Source organism: Diprion similis, chromosome 11 (assembly GCF_021155765.1).
Source record: "Diprion similis isolate iyDipSimi1 chromosome 11, iyDipSimi1.1, whole genome shotgun sequence".
NCBI lineage: Eukaryota > Metazoa > Arthropoda > Insecta > Hymenoptera > Diprionidae > Diprion > Diprion similis.
Genome location: NC_060115.1, coordinates 2,634,740 through 2,654,125, shown reverse-complemented (window position 1 = coordinate 2,654,125; position 19,386 = coordinate 2,634,740). Strand labels below are relative to the sequence as shown.

General features: G+C 40.0%; 2 protein-coding genes across 2 annotated transcripts; one reads left to right on the top strand and one right to left on the bottom strand.

Annotated features, from left to right (window-relative positions):
- The first annotated feature begins 2,630 nt into the window (after positions 1-2,630).
- LOC124412188 (gamma-aminobutyric acid receptor alpha-like) lies at positions 2,631-14,904 on the top strand. Its single transcript, XM_046891869.1, has 8 exons — positions 2,631-2,725; positions 4,148-4,346; positions 4,834-5,054; positions 12,150-12,232; positions 12,720-12,860; positions 13,716-13,868; positions 14,037-14,299; positions 14,512-14,904. Exons 1-8 carry the CDS (start codon positions 2,667-2,669, stop codon positions 14,890-14,892), a joined length of 1,500 nt encoding a protein of 499 aa, XP_046747825.1. The 5' UTR covers positions 2,631-2,666; the 3' UTR covers positions 14,893-14,904.
- A 1,930-nt stretch (positions 14,905-16,834) lies between these two features.
- On the bottom strand, positions 16,835-17,832 carry LOC124412192 (glycerol-3-phosphate phosphatase-like). The gene is made up of 3 exons (XM_046891873.1): positions 17,669-17,832; positions 17,178-17,524; positions 16,835-17,050 (listed from the first exon to the last, which is right to left on the bottom strand). The coding sequence occupies exons 1-3, from the start codon at positions 17,825-17,827 to the stop codon at positions 16,873-16,875; spliced, it is 684 nt and encodes a 227-aa protein (XP_046747829.1). The 5' UTR covers positions 17,828-17,832; the 3' UTR covers positions 16,835-16,872.
- Between the last annotated feature and the right edge of the window lie 1,554 nt (positions 17,833-19,386).

Sequence of the window (19,386 nt, the reverse complement as noted above, 5' to 3'; positions counted from 1 at the left end):
ACTTGCTGAATCGGTCGCTTTTTCAAAATCCTCTTTTTTCTTCCCTACAGATGCTGGACTGCCGGTTTTCAGTTTACCCGCGTTTCCGCGTCCTGATCGATTCTTCACGGTTGTTTTCAACGGTATCAACATCTTGTATCGTCCACTACGAAACTGCAGGAGACCAGCTGTAACCGCGTTTTTTAGGGCTCGATGAACCTGCAAATGCGTGAAATTTTTTTTTAGATTATCCTTTCGAACCTTTTTTTTTACAAACGATCGAATTCCAAGACGATTGGTCATGGATAAAGTGTGTATATTTAGTGAAAATTTTTGATATTTTCTCGCGATTTCAACTATGCGTGAATAATCAATTCAAAGAAACGAATGTGATACAAAAATGTGAAAAGTATTTTAACAATTCCGTATTTAATGGATAAGAAAATTCCTTGCAGTGGTTTCGAGGGGGAAAAAAAAAGGTACAAAAGAACTCCATCACACTGTGGAAGATAACCGGAGAGCGAGTTTTCGCAAAATTATAATCTGATGCGGGACAAACTGCTTTGAAGGGTTCGCATCTCGTCTGATCTCGAGGTCGGGTGTTTTTGTCGAGACGCTAGTCGATTGTGTGGGTAAATTAGAGAGCAATCAGTGACCTGCATCGCGAGGTTTCTAGTCGGCGAGTCGTTGTTCGCCTGCCTGAGAAGCACCTCGAGGACTTGTTTAGCCGAGGATCCTCGTCCTTCGCCGAGGTGCTTGACGGCCTCCAGGACTCGGGCCATCAGCCGGGGGTTCGAAGTTCGAACCATCTCGCCTCGCCTCGCGTCGTCTCTGGATCGGTGACGATCGTCGAACGATCTCTGGATCGCTGGCTGACTATCCGGATCGTCACGCGGCCAGCATCGCGCGGTGGAATCACGGAGGCTGCGGAACCGCGAATTTGAATAATTTTTTAATTCCTATGCATCATCTTCCGGAGGATTTTAGACTCGTCTACATGACCGGGGATGAGTAAAATGCAAAATAGTTTCACACCATGCAGCGAGGCGCGCGATGATACACGCGTGTTGTACATAATAATATGAGAAATCCTTTTGCGACACTGGAATTCTCAGCTTAAAACAATTTTTACGAGGTTACGTATTAAAAATATTTTCAGGATAATGGGAAATATGTAATTAATCTTGGACCGTTTTTTTTTTATTTTTATCTTTTTGTTCCACTTTTTATACACATGCTTCAAGGTTCTTTGTGTAATAATTAATTGGCAAACCTGAGGATACAGGTAGAATAATTGAAAAAAGAAAGTATTGATAAAAGAATGAAGATTATTTTATTTTTATTTTTTGCTGGCAGTTTAGCATTTTCATTTGACAGAGGAAGAAGAAAATCGTGCGAGAAAAAAGTTTTACCGATGAGTAACCGTACATACACTTTACCTGAATCACTGAAAAACTCTGGGCAGATTTGATATCACAGAAAATATTCTGCCGGGATGCAGGATGAAGGGAGGACGAGGAATGCCAGGCGATTGTGAAATAAAAAAATGTCGCGTAATTTTAATAAAACCAGAATTTGATGGTATTCAATGAAAGCACATATTCCCGAAAATTTCTTTCAAATTTTTCGTATATAGAAAATGAACGGTTGTTTTCGCACGTTGCCTGGGGATTCGTCTGTCAAATAACCCGGAATTCGTTTGTCCCGAATTCATTCGACGCCGCTCGGATACTTTGTTTTCTTTTTCTTTTTTCTTCGTCATCCGATTCGCGTAATCGATCGGTTCGTTTTTTCCACTTTAATATAACCCTTTACTTCAATATTTGACGAGAGAATCGTTTCGATGACACTGCAGCAGGTGACTGCACACCGGGGACTGCAATGAGTAACAAACGAGGGATACGGATCTGGTGATTTGTTGATTTTCATCCCGCGGGAACGAATGACTGGCTTTGACAAACCGAGCGTGGTTTAATGCAGAATACCACCCTTGTGCAGTCGCGATGCGCGCATTGTCATTATTGAATCACTATCGGTGATTAACAAAACGTCAATATTTTCCACCCGTCGTTCTCTCCTTCCTGATTGCTAGCGATTATTTAGAATTGACAGGGCTGAATTCGTTACTCAGTGAAACTCGGAATATTCAAATAACCGATAACGATCGACAAGTATAATTTAGAATACCTGCAGAAATTGTTTTTCAATTGAAACCATCCTCGAATTATTCAAATGCTCGTTATGCAGCGAACCGTGAGGCTCTTCGTATTGCGTAAGGGGTGAATCGTGGCCTCGTATAACCTTGTATTGCAAAACACCGAAAACCGAGGCCCCTGATTTGCTAACTTGGTTTTTCAGGCCTCAGAGCTCTCTTCTCTTTGAATTCCGCTCAATTATTACCCCCTCGTTGCCGGTGAATTGTTCGGGGTAACAACGTTCACGTAAATCGAGTTACTCCACTTTGACTCGACACGCATTTGCTCCTTTTGATGGGTTTATAGCTGGGGGGATGACGGATTATGCAAAAACTAGGCTTTTTTCGCTAATCTACTTTACTTGCAGTTTGCACTGCTGCAGATTTCGCTGACGGAAGAGAAGGAGAAGGAGGAGGAGGAGAAAGATGGGGAGAAGGACCAACTGTGAAGATAACAAGTGAAGGAAATGCAGGCTGACTCGATGCGAGAATCATGAGGAAACTTGCTCTCCTAGCTATTGCGAACCTCCTGACATCCTACGCGTCGTTTCTGTGAGTGTATCATTCAATTAACTGAGTCTCGAGCTCCTGTGAGTTGGTAATACTTATTGTTAGTGTGAGTTTACACGCCGCGAGATGGGTAATTAAGCGAGACGACAAACGAGCTTCGGTCTTAACGACTCGCCGCTGTTGCACCTGCACTTCTCGAGGAATTAATTTCTGAATATTAAAATTCAGCCCAGCCTAGCGTTCATGCAACTTTCTGTCGAGCTAAATCTTCCGCACCTCGGAATCGCTGCAAATTCCATGTGCGATCCGGTTAAAACTCTACGAACAACTGCTGGAGAATTAGTAAACCTGATTTTATTGAAAGTCTGCAAAAACAAGAAATTAGAGAAAAAATTAACAAGAGTTTGCTCACTGAAAACCCGGACTGAACATCGTTTGGAATGAAATTCGGAATACTTTTTAAATTCCTGCGGATTTTTCACGCCGTCGTTCACTCATAATCCCGTTTCATCTCGGTGTGATGCGTTTTCGATGTTTTGCGACGAGATGAATATAATTCATTGATATGAATGAATTTTTTTTTTTTTTTTTTTTTTTTTCTTACAGCTGTAATTATCGAGGTAAAATTTTTGAAAACGAGGGATAACTTCAGTTCGATTAATTGAATTATTTATCTTGTACGCGTAGGTGTTGCTTCTTTTCGATCAGTACGGAGGTTCCGGTACTTCCTTCCCTCTTTTATCCCTCTTCCTCTTTTTTTCTCCCGGCAAATCGTCGACACTGGGTTTTACATGCGGCAGGCTGCGGAAACGCAGGGAGGCATGCCGAGGAGTAGAAATCCGATATCCAGAATGCGGAGAAACGGCGTACGTGGTCCGATGCCAGGAAATCCAACTGAGCAACCAGGCCACTCGATTCACCGAATCCGTCGGTTTATAATCCAAAGCTCAAGCCCGCTGTGCGGGGAATCAGGCGAGGAAAATTTCCGCAGATATTCCCTTCTTCCCTTCGCCATGTGCTTTCCCAATATTTGTTGAAATTTCTCTGCGTTTTTTCATCCTTGTTTTCTCGTTACTACGCACGCTTGCGGATTCTTCGCGAAAACAACGAATGCGCACACACACACACACACAAACATCACGGCTAAAACAATCTGGAACAATCGAAAAAAGGTAGTTTTTCAAAAAGTAGGGGGCTAGTCAAAAACACTTTTTTTCCTTTTGTTGGACCCGTCGTTGGACGGAATCCGGAACAGCAAAAAAAGTTTGATTTTTCAGAAGGGGGGGAGGGGGGGGAGGGGGGGCTTGGTGAAAAAACGTTTTTTTCAGTTCTTAACTGTGTTTTTTGAACAATTGTGAACAATATTCAAAACAATCATTTCTCGAAAGTTGGGGGCCAACTTTACGTAGGTAAAGGTAAAAAACATCGCTTTTATACGAAGTTTGTTGAGATTTTTCTTCGCAGAGCCGTCGCCGGCTCGAAAGCGTCGTTCCAGCGGAAACAAGGAGCCCAGAGCAACAATCACGGCAACATTTCCGAGCTTCTCGACAACCTGCTTCGGGGATACGACAACAGTGTTCGCCCGGATTTTGGCGGCCCTCCGGCGACGGTCGAAGTCGACATCATGGTGCGCAGCATGGGTCCCATTTCCGAAGTCGACATGGTAAGTTTGCCGATACTTCGAAGCAGGAAGTAATATTAATATTAGACAAGGTCGGTAGAAAGTCGAGTGAACAAGGGAACATGTTTTTGTAATAATTAATAATAATTAATGCAATCACCATTTTTGTTTCTACGGAAAATTATTCCTCGTGCGAAGGACCTTTCTCTACGGACCTTGATATTAGGAAGGAGGAATATCATCTCTCCCTTCTATATCGGATGTCAAAAGTGGAACAGATTCATCTACAAAGTTCCGTAGTACCGATAACGCCGCTCGCAGCGCTGACTACGTTTCTTCCATCGAATATATGCGCGCGCAGAAGTTTAACGGTTTATTAGTGTTGCCGGTGTTGCCAGCCATCAGGCGCTGTTGATACTGCAAACTTTTGACAAAAGTATGGTACTAATGTGTTACTTCCTGCTTCGAAGCGACACGTTTCGTCGATTGCTTATTTGGTTTATAATAAATTCGTGTCCATCTTGCGCAGACCTACTCAATGGACTGCTACTTTCGGCAGTCCTGGGTCGACAGGCGGTTGGCCTTCAAGGGTGGTAAGGAGACCTTGGCCTTGAGCATATCGATGCTCGCAAGGATATGGAAGCCCGACACATACTTCTACAACGGGAAGCAGAGCTACCTTCACACGATAACAAGCCCGAACAGATTCGTCAGGCTTTATCAGGACGGGAGGGTGCTTTACAGCTCGAGGTGAGGGCCAACGTCCTTCTCAAACTGCCTAATTCCACTTCCTTTTGCACCTCGTGCGATCAACGCTGACGTGAAATATTCTATCCGAGGCACTAATTCGTCTTTTCATTAACTCTGTATGGATTCAATCTCCCTCGAAATTATCCTTGGATCCAGCTTAGGAGAAGGTGCGGGATAAATAAGAGGGACGAAAAATTGTTGCAGGGCTTAAAAGAGAGCGATTTTCGCGATGATTTATCAGTGATTTTACGTTCTTACGTCGAAAACTTTTCGTGTTGAGATACGGTTGTTCAGATTACAGAACGTTGTTAAAGCGGAAAAGATAAAGGTGAGAAAACGCGTATCTGCCGGAGTCGTTTTAGGGTCGACAAAGTGGCTGAGACATTCAGAAGTCGTTATTTTACACTGGCGGCGAAGATATTTCGGGAGAGTAACTCAAAGGGAAATAGACTCGGATTCATAATGCGGAATAATCGAGAGCCAAGGATACCTACGACGGGCGTTGCATTTATGTGAGTTCATAAGCAGCGGCGCGTAACCGAGGAGTGAAAATAAAAATCAGCTTCTGGCAAGCGGTAGAAAATGCCTTTCGTCGTTACAACGCCTTTTTCCAAACGAACTTTTCATCGGCTAAGTGGTGAATATAATTCTGGCACGAGAATAATATTATCTTACGACGTGATAAATACAAAGACTCTGTGTGCAGCGCTAAGGAAAGAAAGGGAGAAGAAATTTGTTGGCCAAAATATCGCAATTTGCGTTAAATTAAAACCAAGAGCGAATTGGTTCATCTGTTTAAATTATCACATCATTTCCGTTCTATTTTTTCATTTATCGAAAGAAACGTCGTTAGTTTTGCGTTTGGGGAGACACGTAATCCCCTTGGTTCAAACTTCGCATAATTATCCGCATTTTTCTATACCTACTTCTCCGTCGCATTCTTCGTTCCTCATCTTCGAATCGTACGACGGTTTTCCCCCTCGCGTTAGAGAGACGAGCATACCACTCGAGGATTTTGTATAATGTTGGTACAAAAGTATTTGCTAAACGTGATATTCGCGAAAGTCTTCGCCGCACCTCGCAAGAAGTACCTCGAGATTTATTGGTCCAGGCAGGAAAAAAGCTCGGCAGAAAAACGAGACTAGATGTAGGAAAGTGAGCTTTTTCTGCTACCGCCCACGCTAATAACGCGCTAAGCAAACAATCGGCAAACGTGATCCTCTGACGGCCGCTGTAGCATCCCCTCGGCTTCTGTTTCCGTACACCCGTAGCAAACCACGTTTCTACCCCATATGTATATGTATAGGTTCAAAATCCTGCTGGACAAAGTCGCCTTTTCGTGGGGGGGGGGGGGGGGGGGGGGGGGGGGGGAATAAAACTGCTCAAATTTTACAAACTTTCTAATGCGAACTCGAGAACTAAACTAAATTCGTCGTGAATAATCTGATTAATAACACAGGTTCACAAAAATAAAAAAGTTTTGTGTGACTGGGATTGAATCGTATTTTTCTCGTGCATTTTTTCCGCTGAACACGAATCTGAAGTCAAAATTGGGGGTCGATGTCAAAGATCTTGAAAAAAAACCCCATAAAAACCATGTTTTACCAATTTTTTTTTAATGGTTTTTCGTGTGAAAACGAAAAAATAAAAAAAGAACCGTAAGAAAAAATTGCTAAAACATGGTTTTTATGGTTTTCTTCAAGATTTTTCATATCGACCCCGAATTCTGACTTCAGATTCGAGTTTCGTTCGACCCCCAGCACCCACAATTTTTCTATTTTTGTTTGCCTGTGTAATTTGTTTGTGAAAAACGCTTTTTATCGCAACAGCAACCGAGGCGTCAGAGATGAAAGGAAATGTAGGCATGTAATGCGGCTTCCCGAAGTTTCTCAACGCGGCTTCAACGCGGCGAAAGCTGTATGAGATTGCTCTGCATGTTTAATTAAATACGCTTTCGAGGTTCTTCGTGAATTTATTGTTAGAATTCTCCTTGGATTTCTACACAGCTCACTCGGGCACGTTAAGCAACTCCTGATAGGGCGTCGAGCACGTGCATGTGCCTCGGTATTGAAAATCTTTTACCGCACCTTAACTCGCAAGTTATACCAACTTTACTCTCCCCTCGATACTCCGCCTCTCTCTCTCTTTTCGATACACTCGTGCCGCCGAACTTTAGACCCGTAAACTCAAAGTTTCTTCAAACAAAGAAGAAGAAGAAGAAGAAGAAGAGGAGGAGGATGAGACAAAAAGCAAGAGTGAGTAAAAAAACTGGACCCTGAACTCCACCGCATCCCTGGTTAAATCAAATTTAAGTGGGTTGGACACAGATGACGAATCGGAACAGGTTGTACGCCTTGATGCTTGCGGCTTGAAAAAAAAAAGGAAGAAAAGGTAAATCTAAACTTTATCCCGAAAATCCTGCCTCTTCTTCGTATCCTTATAGTATCGGCTTTAATTTTACGACGTGAAATATATCAGCCGTTTTCCTACTCAACGTCATTGTTCTCGTGAATTAATCGGTTTTTGCTTTTAATTATACAATCATTCTTATTCCTTGTTCACCATTTCCTTGTAACCTTATCTCTTCGGCTTCACTAATGTATAAGGTTTCCACATTGGGGATATAGACTTGTCATTTTTAATTAGATCGATGTATTATTACTTATATAACACGTCAAATTTTACACACCGAGCAATAAATAAAAACTTGCAGTTCATTTATCTGCTTATTAAGTCGAGCTTATACTTATAAGTTACATATAAGTTATGGGCATAACAATTTCATCAATGTTTTCCAAGAGCTCTCAATTTTCTTGTCAACAATTTTCTGTTAGCTTATAACATATCCTACTTTATATAGGGAGCCTATCAATCACACGTGTCTTTCAACCGCTTCGAGACTCTCCATCTCTTTCATTCTCTCAGCTTGCGGACTCTCGCGTTGTAGGGAAGCTGTGCTTCAACGAAATTTACCGTTTTTACTTTCCTCCTTTTTCATTAATAACGATAATTAAGTTCAAACATCTCTTACGATTCATTTTTGTTCCTTCTTCTTCTTCTCTCTCTCTCTCTCTCTGTTCTCTTTTTCCAAAAATTGCATAATAATTGAAAAACTCAAGTACCTCATACTTTTAAACATTGGACGAAATTCAAATTCATACTTCAACTATTTAACGGAATAATAATATTCATATTTCAAGATTGCAGAAGAAGAAGAAGAAGAAGAAGAAGATTAAGATTCTACAAATTCTTTTAGAAAAAATATATTACACTTTGTACAGTATCAGTCGTAAAGTATGTATAATAATCCACAATCATACTCGGATCAACGTGAGATAAATTCCAGCGATAGATTCGACCGTTTTTCAACATTAATGTATACGGAATCAGCTGTTATACAACAGAAATTAATGGATCAGAGATGTGAGAAATTTGCTTTCCTCTCTTTTACTCGTCGTATAAATCAAGAGGTTTTAAAAGTCGGCTACCGTTTCTCAGGCGCGCACGCAGCTACAATACATCTACGTAAACCTGCAGGCCGAGGAAAAATCTGAACGAATCCGATTCATTTCCCGAAGGGAACAACCGAAACGTCCTCATCATTCGTCAAGGGTGATCCCCGACGGTTAAGGCCGGGATTCCGCGGTGCTGTACGTCGGCACATATATATATATACACACCGGGTGTCTGAAAAATGGATACGAGTATGAAAATCGCGTAATTTTCACGTCAACGAAACGAATAAAAATCCAGTTTGTCCGAAAATTTGAATAGGAAGGAAAAATTGGAGAGAAAAATGTAGGAAAAAGAATTCCGTTGACGATAATACGTTGAATCATATCATTTTAAGTACATACATTAAGTAGATACAAATTAAAAATGTTCAGCGATTAGACGATGAAAGTTTGTGTGTGAAAACGTAGCGTTTACTGGAAAATCGATTGCCTGCAGGAACTAATTGGGAATGAAATTATGCGGAGTATAATAGGCTGTTGACGTTGGTTCATCGTAGCTCGTGGAACGTGTTGACGAACGGTGAAACATTCCAAAGCTCCGAGACAGCGACGGCTTTCAACCCTATCAGGCGTACGCAGTTTCACCCTCATCGTTTTGTCGCATGCACATGTCAGCGAGTTGAGCTTGAATGTACGTTTTCACTCTCCCATCCCCGTTTCAGCTAATCCCGGCAGCTTTCGACGCCCCTGACCCCGATCTGCGAATCACCGTGGAAATAAATTTTCACATCCGGGTGTTATTGCCACGTCATAGATGCCTTGCGAAAATTGTGCGGAAAAAATAAACAAGAACAAAACTATAAATCAAACAAAATTTAATTTTTAAGCAGACATTTTTACTCGTCTGGTAGTTCGAGGGTTGAGTGATCTCGAGACGAGTGACCTCGTCTTCGGAAATTGACGATTTCAGCGCAGTGAGCAGATCGAGGGGGTGGAAGAAACGCGAGGAGAAACGAGGGTGGAAAATCTCACCCCATCTTGTAACATATGTTTCAAAAATATTATCGTCACTCACTGAAATCAATCGAATTTACGAAGGTAATATTTGAAAACGCGATTGTCTGCAGAATTTTTCGTCAAATAAAATTACTTCCGGCAGAATTATCTGTACCAATATTGTTTCTGAAATTCAAAGATTCGGAATATTTTTATATCTTCGTTTATCGCGGGTATGTAAGAAAGAGATCGCATGTTTTAAACTTTAATTAATTCTTAAAAATTTTGAATCTTCTCTTCTACCTTCGATAAATGTTCGTGTACATGTACACGGATATTTTACACGTGTTGTGTAACTTGGCGAGAAGATAATAAGTTGCGGGCGATGAGAAAAGACTACGCGGCGAACGATCAAGGCGGTGATGGAAAAGCGTTAGGGCGAGGGTGAAAAAACGTGGGAGGAAATCACGAGTGATTTTAAGAGGCAGGAAGACGAAGGGCTCATCTCTTCACGAGTTAAGTGGCTCGATTGTTCACGAAGAAATAGTGCGGCTATCATCAAATTGACCGATCTATTGCGAAGAAATTGTTTTTCCAAAAAGAGTATCGTTTTACAAAAACTGAAAGTAAAATCCTGTGTCGAATATATAGTTTCAAAGTAATAAATAACCATTCAGAAAAGTTGAAAGACTGGTTTCTACCTTTCCTTTCAAGGTTACGTGTGTAGTTTGACTCGCCAACTCGTCTACGAGATTTAAAGTCAGGCTGCTGTTGGCGCTGTAGCAAAATTGTGTCAATCGAGAAAAGCTATTAAAACATGGGAAACACTCTTGATCAAAGAACCCGTCGCGGTGCGGAATTGAGTTTGAGTCGGTGAATAGAGGATGTCGCGTGTTGCATACATTAAAACGGGAAAATAATACAGTTTATACACCTTCCTTGAGTCAGGTTAAATTATTATTATTATTATTATTGTTGTTATTACTTTCTTTTTTTACTTTCCAACTTTCCAAAACTTTTCAGCCCTTTCATCATCCCTATACCGGAAATAATTCTTCCCTCACTCTCGATCCCTCGCTTTGTACACCGTATAAAAGTGTTACCTTCTATTTTTTCATGTATTCTATCTTTCTTGCATATTTTCTTTTTCACACGGGAAAGGAAATTGACTCGACTTATGTACGATATGGATTATCGGGCTGGAAATTTGTCGATCGTAATAAAGAAAAATCCTGATCTTCACTGAACATCATCTCCGCGGGCGATCAGAGCCAGGCTGCATCCTGAATGAAAAAATTTATGTATAATATGGAGGAAGCAGCAAACAACGTCATGGATTAGCTATAAGTTAGATGAATTATTTCGGCATTACCACGTCGAAGTTTAAGGGGGTATTCTGATCTGGAAATTTGAAAAAATCGATTTTTTGTTCCATATTTCCAAAGTTCAGACCTCTAAGAATAAGCCTCTAAGAGGATTTTTGGAAATTCAAAATATTTTCGGTGTTACAGTTACTTTTGTGACGTGCCAACTAAACCGGACAGGCGGGAACGAATCTTTAAACCCCGTTTTTCTCGAAACTACTTTTTTCGATACGGTTGACTTGATATCTCAAGTTCTGATGGACCGATTTACTTGAAATTTGGGAGAAATGTACTTTGTATATCCCTCTATGGTTGGAAGCACGGATTAAAAAAAAAATATATTTTTACCATTTTTAGAAAATTCCGAAAGGTCAGAAAACAGGGGCACAAAAAATTTTTTTTTCTCAACTCGTCGGCATTTTGTTCAAAAATTTTTTTTTCTCATTCCGTGCTCTGGACTGTTGAGATATCTTTACTGATGAATAATTACTTTGAATTTTTTGTTTCGGAACACTACAAGAGTCAAAAACATGTCGACCAGGACGCGCCCTTTTTTTTCGTAACCTCCACCTTACCACCGTGTAACTTTTTGTATCTTTAATTTTTTTTTTCTATTCTTGAAACATCAATAAATGTCTTTTAGAAAAAAAAAAAAAAAAATGGATACTGAAAATGTTTTCTTTTATTTCTTTTTCAGCTCACTTATAAAAATGGCAAAAATTTAACCCTTTAGACCAGAATACCCCCCCTTAAGGTGGCGTATAAAAGTTTCGGCTGGTGAATTACGCTCTTCTCGATGGGTTCAATCGAGCGAGGGCTGCAGACAAGACCACGCTCGACTCTCGATAGCCTGCTTCAGAACTATTACAGACAGCTATATATGGACTGCAGATTGCGGGGCGCTTCGATGGTCGGGAATCTCGAGCCCAGTGCAGGGTGATCCCCTGGTACGTTTGATAATCGCTACAGCAAACCACTCAGAGCGAATCAAACGGATCAGTAACCTGCAGCTGCATCTGCAGAATGCGTCCGCAGGCCGACCGGAACCCGGACAGCAACTCGCGGCACTCAACAACTCAAACTAGAATTCGAAACGGGGTAAAGTGGTGTACGCGGATTCGAACTGCAGTTTAGATTTCGCCGTTACTCCTTCCTTCTTCGCCTGCGGCGTCAATCGCGCCATTTGCCACTCCGCAATATCCGATCCCATGTCCTATCAGCGGCAATCTCTTTTTTTTCCTCACTTTTCATTCTCTATCTTTCCATTCATACTGTTTCAGGTTGACGATAAAGGCTGGCTGTCCGATGAACCTCGAGGACTTTCCCATGGATATACAAAGGTGTCCCCTGAAATTTGGCAGCTGTAAGTTGTCGTGGATTTGTATTTTTTCTTTTTTTGGTTATTGGACAGGAATTAATACAGAAATTTATGGAGGCTTCATGGCTTCACTTGGGTAGACAGAAAAAGCTCGAATTCATTGGTTTAAGAGAAATTTGATAATTTTTGTATTGAGATCGAGAAGTTGAAGAAAAAAGACATCGAAGAATCAATTTACATTCCACGATTTGTTTTCTATTCCCCGTATTTACATCCTGAGGGATCCTCAGGTTCTTGCTACGACTTCACTGTGTAGCAGGTATCGTATTTCTAGTTTGATGTACAAATAGCTCGAGGATTTACAGGGCAGGCAACCCCCGGGTAACTTCCGGACTTAATTACAACGTCGAGTGTAACTATACTCTAGGATGTTTCGGTATAGCTACGCGTTTTCCACGGTTCACATAGGAAGTAACTAATTACTTACACCCCTTCACCGAAGCAACGAAGTCCTGATTCTCTTCGTTTACAGTTGGTTACACGAGCGAAGACGTGATTTACAAGTGGAACAAGGCTCGACAAGTCGCCATTGCCGAGGATATGAAACTTTCCCAGTTCGACCTCGTCGCTAATCCAACCGCCAACCATTCAGCCGCACCATCAATGACCCACAGTAAGCATAGATGGAGAAAAACATTATTTATACATTTTACACCTTTATCATATGCATTTCTTTGTCACGCCATGTTTAATACCAGCGTAATTAAACGTCTGCGCTTTAAGCGGGGTCAAATTGCCAACTCGGATGAAGGGAATATCTGCATTCGCAGGTATGTATGTTCGTTGGTACCTCTTCCTCTCTGCTGCTGCTGCAGTACATTTATATACAACTTATTGAGAAACACCGTGTGGCAATATGACATTTAGCGCAAAGAGGACTTGCAGGTCCTGTCTGGGTGGAGGAGTAAGTTGTCCAGGATCTAATATCCGGTTCGTGAGTATATATTGAACGAGAGGCAGAGGAAGCTGGTTGGGTCTCCAAAGCAGGGTACATACACCGCTTCCAGGGTAATTTAGTCAACGGCAATTTTTTTTTTTTTCTTTTTTTTTCTACCGCCGTGCTATGCGAAGGACTCGTACGTAGGTATATGCATATGTGTATGTATGTATGTATGTATGTATGTATACACCTTATATGGACGTGTACAGCAATCTGATATTCACGGGGGAGTTAAATCTGCGAGGGAATTCCCCAACGGTGATGCTACCAACTGCAAAGATACACGAGGAACGGCAATTTTAAAGGAAAAGCCTCGAGAAAAACTTTGCAGGGACTTCGGATCAACTCTTTTCTAACCCAACGCAAAAAAGAAAAAGACTGAACTTGAAGAACAGATAATATTGAGATAAAAATATCTTGTATGATTTTTTTGTTTGAATTCAGCTGATCTGAAGCGATGGAAAAATTTTAAGTGCAAATATTTTCACTGATCATCAGCGATTGTAACTGTGTGTTCTTCTGTTTTAGGAGAGTATTCGATCTTGATGGTATCCTTCCATCTTCAGAGACACATGGGAAATTTTTTGATCCAAGTTTACGGACCCTGCATCCTCCTTGTTGTACTTTCTTGGGTTTCTTTTTGGCTAAATCGCGAGGCAACCGCTGACAGAGTTTCCCTTGGTAATCAGTGCTCACAATCGATCAACTTACGTAGATTGTTGAGGAGATTTTTGTGTGGCAACAGTTGAAATACAGCACTGGTGTACAATAGTTATACTAGAGATTTTTGGTGAAATCTTTTTAACTGAAACATTTTCGATTCATTGATTTAAACCGGTTTTTGTACAGGCATTACGACGGTGCTGACGATGACTTTCTTGGGATTGGAGGCGCGGACCGATCTCCCAAAAGTTCCTTATCCCACTGCGTTGGATTTCTTTGTGTTTCTCTCATTCGCCTTCATATTTGCTACGATTATACAATTCGCTGTTGTTCACTATTTCACCAAATACGGATCGGGCGAGTGTTACTTCAGCTCGGATTTCAGCGACATGGATAGCGACAGCGATAGCGATAAGGATGATTGGACGAGGTCGAGTCAACGACACGAGGTTGGTGTATAATTTTTTCTACTATATCACAACATCAACGTTATAACTTGTCTTTATCCTTTACCAACTACCAAAAATTTTCAATCCAATTTTTATAACCACATCGAAGCCAACAAACCGAGAATTCAGCTAAGGAAATTCACATGGACGAGGAGTGGTCGGGAATCATTTTAAAAAATCTGTAAAAGTTATTTTTTACCAACCCCTATCAGGAGCGGCGGAAATCGTCGAGTGCATCAAATTCACGCAGACGAGGGAGTCGAGGGTGTCCTGCGAGTCGAGAACGGATCGTGGAAGTGATACCGCTTTCCGAAATCCCGTTTCCGGAAATGCGACGCCGTTCGAGCGGACAGTGGCAGTTGACTTGCCTGCCCTGCAGTCCGCCACCTCCGGTCCCGGAGCCTCCTCGTAGGATATCGACGAGAAAACGACGGAAAAGAACGCCGAGATACAATTCGGTTTCGAAGATAGACAGGGCTAGCAGGGTTGTTTTTCCCTTGTTGTTTTTAGCTATCAACGTTTTTTACTGGTGGGCGTACCTCGCCAGGAGCGAGCGCATTTCTTATTACAATACAAATTCACCAGCTGCGTAAAAAAGATTTTTTCTTTTTTTTACATCAACCGTTAATGATCGTTTAGATATATATATATATATATATAATATAATATATATTAGGGTGGCGCAAAAAAACCGACTATTTCTTTTTTTTTTTGAGTCTCGTGTGACAGAATGTTAGTTTTTAATGTTTTAAGAGCGCACTCCAAAGGACAGTTCAAAAAAAAAAATTTTAAGAGGTCGCTCCACATTTTTTAAAACGTCAGAAATCGTCAAAAATCGATTTTTTTTTTTTTTTTATTTTCTCGTTACGGTATAATTTTATAGACAAAAAAAAAATTAGTTTCCGAAAGTTTCAGTTCAAAATTTGAATTTTGAAAGGTCGCTCATAATTTTTTTTCAATTTCTTGGTGCATTTCTTTAGATCTTTTCGAGCGACCTTTTAATATAAATATCAAAATTTCATAAATTTTTTTCTTTAATTTAGTAAGAAAGAATCGATAACAATAAACCACGACATGAATTAAAAATCAAACAAAATACTGAAAATATAATTTTTTTTATTTTATTTTTTGACGATTTTTGACATTTTTTAAAATTTGGAGCGACCTCTTAAATTTTTTTTTTTTGAACTGTCCTTTGAAGCGGGCTCTTAAAACATCAGAAACTAACATTTTGTCACACGAGACTCAGAGAAAAAAAATTGTCGGTTTTTTTGCGCCACCCTAATATATATATTATACATGTATGTATGTATGTATGTATGTATGTACGTAGAGGAAAAATTTATTTGTTGTATATAAAGTGTGAGAAACGGGAAAACTTGAGCACAAAAATTCAGGTGCTGGAAAGTTTCAGTGAGACGAAACGACGGATCGCGCATGCGCTACTAATTTGGAAATAGATCCGATCGCAGATCCAAAGGCTGCCGACAATTATCATCAATAACCATTTGGCGCGTCTGTATTTGTCCGCTCTATCGTTAACGTATAAAATATTCCCTCTAAGAGAAAAATAGATGAGGAGGAAGGTGGATTTGAAGAATGCGCGATGGTTCGATGGCAAAAACTTAGTGCGTTTTTAATAGAGAAATTAAACTTGACACACTGTATTATTCAGGTCTGTAGATAGTAAATACATTCCGTCTACATAGCCGACCAATGTACAACCTCATTTAAAATATTACGACATGTATATACGTATACCTACAAATTATAATACATGGTTTTTAAATTGTAAAATAAAAATGTTTTACACTATGTATAGCCACGTTAATGGCCAACTATTTGGCCGTGTTCATGCGCGCTTATGACGTAGTAGTCAATGTAATAGTAAAGAAGAAGCTGATTTAATCCACCCGATTGTTGAACGTTATGTGTGAAAAAATTTATTACTTGTTATCGAATTATTTTTCCATAATACAACTTTATTCAAATTGATTCTAAATTGAATCTAATGCATTCACGGTTCAAGCATACAAAAAACTAATCTCCCTAAAGTGAATAGGTATACATATAAAGAGAAAAAGTTTTGGTCCTCTCGTTTATTTGTTTGTTTTTGGAGTTTTCCGTGAGAGAAGATACTGGAAAAGCCATTTACTCTTCTTACTTTCACATCTGGTGCGGACGGAATTGTTTTTGAATGAAACTTGCATGTATACTGTTTACTTAAGTACTAAATAATTACGTCTACCCAAAAATCTATGTCATACAAGTGAATGTAAAAAGGAACGGGCAATATTATTAATAATAAATCGCTTCAATGAAATTGTGCGATATTCGAAAAATAAGCGGTGTTGCTTTACAATGGAAGTGTTTGCACTCCCTGTGTAATATTTTATGGACTGAGACCCATGTAATAGTTTTTTCATATACCAGTTTAAATTTGTGGTTGGATATAATTTTTTAATATAGACAGTTTCATTACTTTTTTACCCTTTATTATTCTCCAAAGAGCCCATTTTTTTTTTTTCTAATTTCAAGTCATTTCCCAATAGAATCTAATCCAAATTTTTACATTACAGATACGGAAGAAGATCGGCTAAGGAATCTGTATAATAGTCAGGAATCAAGTCCTTCGTTTCCATATTATCACTTTCAGTCCAGACTTTGATGTCGTCACTTTTAGATATTCCAGATAAGACGAGTAGAGTTTTCGTGCCGCAACGCTTTCCTGTGAGGACATCGGTATGAGCGCTGTAAAAAGTCGAAAGATATGTAACAAATTTTTCCACACAAAGAACGCAGCACCATAAAAAGTTCTGAAATGGATATGAAAATCGCTAGAGAATCGCAAGTGTCTTATTTATATCCATATACTTACTTATCGCCAATGAACAATGTCGTCTCAGGTGTCACGTTGAAGGTGTCGACGACCACTTTTCTGATGAATGGCTCAGGCTTCCCCAGAACAGTAGCTTTTCGCCCGGAGCATGCCTCTATATATTTAATGAGGGCACCAGGACCTGGTACGACTCCAGTGGCTACTGGAATTCGGAGGTCCACACTTGTGGCAAGGAAAAGTACGCTTGGATCGCTAAGATATTTCGCCGCTTTTACGAGCTTTGGATAACTTATGTGTTCGTCAAAACTGACAACCACTGCTCCCACTTCTGGATCGGGCACAAAAGAGTGGAGAAAAGTGTTTAGATCTGGCTCCAAAATATCCGGCTGAAAATGCACAAACCCTAATTACTGCATTTTCTTTTGATGAAAAGGTCGAGGCAACAGAGAGGGAGAGAGAGATTTGAGTTTTAGAACTAATTAAGCATGGCTTTGTGGAAGATAAAAGAAGAGAAAAAAAATATCACTTACACCTATTCCTGTGTGCCGAATTCCAACCAAATCTAATTCCTCACCGATTCCATCGCCTCCAATGACGTATACTTTTTTATTGAACTTCACATTTTGAAGGTATTTTGCGACTAGGTAAGCAGCTGTAATTATTTCTTGAGGCTTTGGATCGTAGCCCATCCTTTTCGATACCGCAATGAATCCCTGCCGGCTTTCTTTTGGATTGTTGGTAACGTAAAAAAATCGTTTCCCAGATTGTTTCAACTTGATAACCGTTTCTGGGACATTCTTTATAGCCATCGGATGATCTTTGGTTACGTTAGCATCAAACCATAAGACACCTGGAAGTTTTTTTCAATTTTTGAATCATCATATTTCTAAAAAATTTTTGCCATTCCAGAGTGGTAACAAGTAGTTGAAAGCGTAACGTAATTGCACTAGGTACACGAAAAATTGACTCACCGTCGCAGTCAGAGAGAATGGTGTCGATTCCTTGTAAAATATTCTCGATTTCATGTCTCTTCAGAGTCTTCAAATTCACTCCGGCCATTTCTACAGCAAGAAAAGGCAAGTTTCGCTCTTATTTTGACTTTGATACTTAATGTTTTCGGGTATCATACATGCATTACATCATTGAGCGACTTTCTTAATATACGTTGGTTATCAGGAAGGTCAGTATGATGTAATTTCACGTCCTCCGTGGGCAACCTGGCTCTTTCAAGGCCAGTCACGGCTTTTAAACCTTTATAATTCTATTAAAAATATGAACAAAATTCACCTTCACTTTCTTAAGGGCTTTAGAAACTTATATCGACAATGTAAAAGGTCTGACACAATTTTATTAATTTATTTATTTTTTTATGATTCGGAATTTTAACAGTAATGTTGAAAAAACGTTCTTGTGAACTGACTTTTGAATCTTGATATCGGCTGGCATGCGGAAAGCTAATTACCGATAACTCTTTTTTTGGGGTAGGGAGCCAATTAAGTCCCATACGCTTTGCTTAAAAGTCAATTTTGCAAAAATATGGAACTGCAATTTCGACTGGGCTCTGAAAGAGTCCCACGTTGCCAGAGTAGAGTCAAACTTCATAGACAAAAGAGGAGAAGCTTGTGTGAGAAAATTGAAAGCACTCAAAAAAAAAAAAAAATGGTCGGTTTTTTTGCGCCACCCTAATATACATATATATATGTATAATATAAAATTCCGGAACAGTTAATTTTACAAACTTCGCTAGTAATAACATTAATTAATCTAATAGTAAACCTGTAGACGCAGACCTTCTAAGTCAAGGACAAGTGAAACAACGACTAATACGTCTAACTGATCAGCAAATACATACACGCGCCTTTGACAGCGTCGCAGGCCGTCTTTATCTCATTTGGTGGTTTGATAAAATCATTTCATATCGTACATACGACCGAACACGATTCGCGATACGGACGACGTCGACAACTTGACCGACTCAACGCCTCGCCAACGAGACACAAAGTACCAACAAGTACACACCCAACCGACAGACAGATAACGCGGGAATTAAGGAACTAAGGCAACCCTTATTTATGTAACCGAAAAATTTAAGGGTGGCTGGCTGAGGAATTAGACTGAAGGCAAAGCATCTGGCATATCCGAATTCTCATACTATTGAAAATCGCAATCATATAAGAATAACGTTATCGGCAGTTTCCCAGAATTATGAAAGGCTGATCAAATAAATTCCGTTGTATTATATAGAGTT

What these genes read in the sequence shown, in the direction of transcription:
- LOC124412188 (XM_046891869.1), top strand. Translation starts at nt 2,667, where the DNA reads ATGAGGAAACTTGCTCTCCTAGCTATTGCGAACCTCCTGACATCCTAC. An exon ending in ACATCCTACGCGTCGTTTCT is followed by an intron (nt 2,726 to 4,147) that starts GTGAGTGTATCA and finishes TTTTCTTCGCAG; the next exon opens with AGCCGTCGCCGGCTCGAAAG. An exon ending in TCCCCTGAAATTTGGCAGCT is followed by an intron (nt 12,233 to 12,719) that starts GTAAGTTGTCGT and finishes CTTCGTTTACAG; the next exon opens with TTGGTTACACGAGCGAAGAC.
- LOC124412192 (XM_046891873.1), bottom strand. Translation starts at nt 17,827, where the DNA reads ATGGGCTACGATCCAAAGCCTCAAGAAATAATTACAGCTGCTTACCTA. An exon ending in TTCGGCACACAGGAATAGGT is followed by an intron (nt 17,525 to 17,668) that starts GTAAGTGATATT and finishes GTGCATTTTCAG; the next exon opens with CCGGATATTTTGGAGCCAGA. An exon ending in ACATTGTTCATTGGCGATAA is followed by an intron (nt 17,051 to 17,177) that starts GTAAGTATATGG and finishes GACTTTTTACAG; the next exon opens with CGCTCATACCGATGTCCTCA.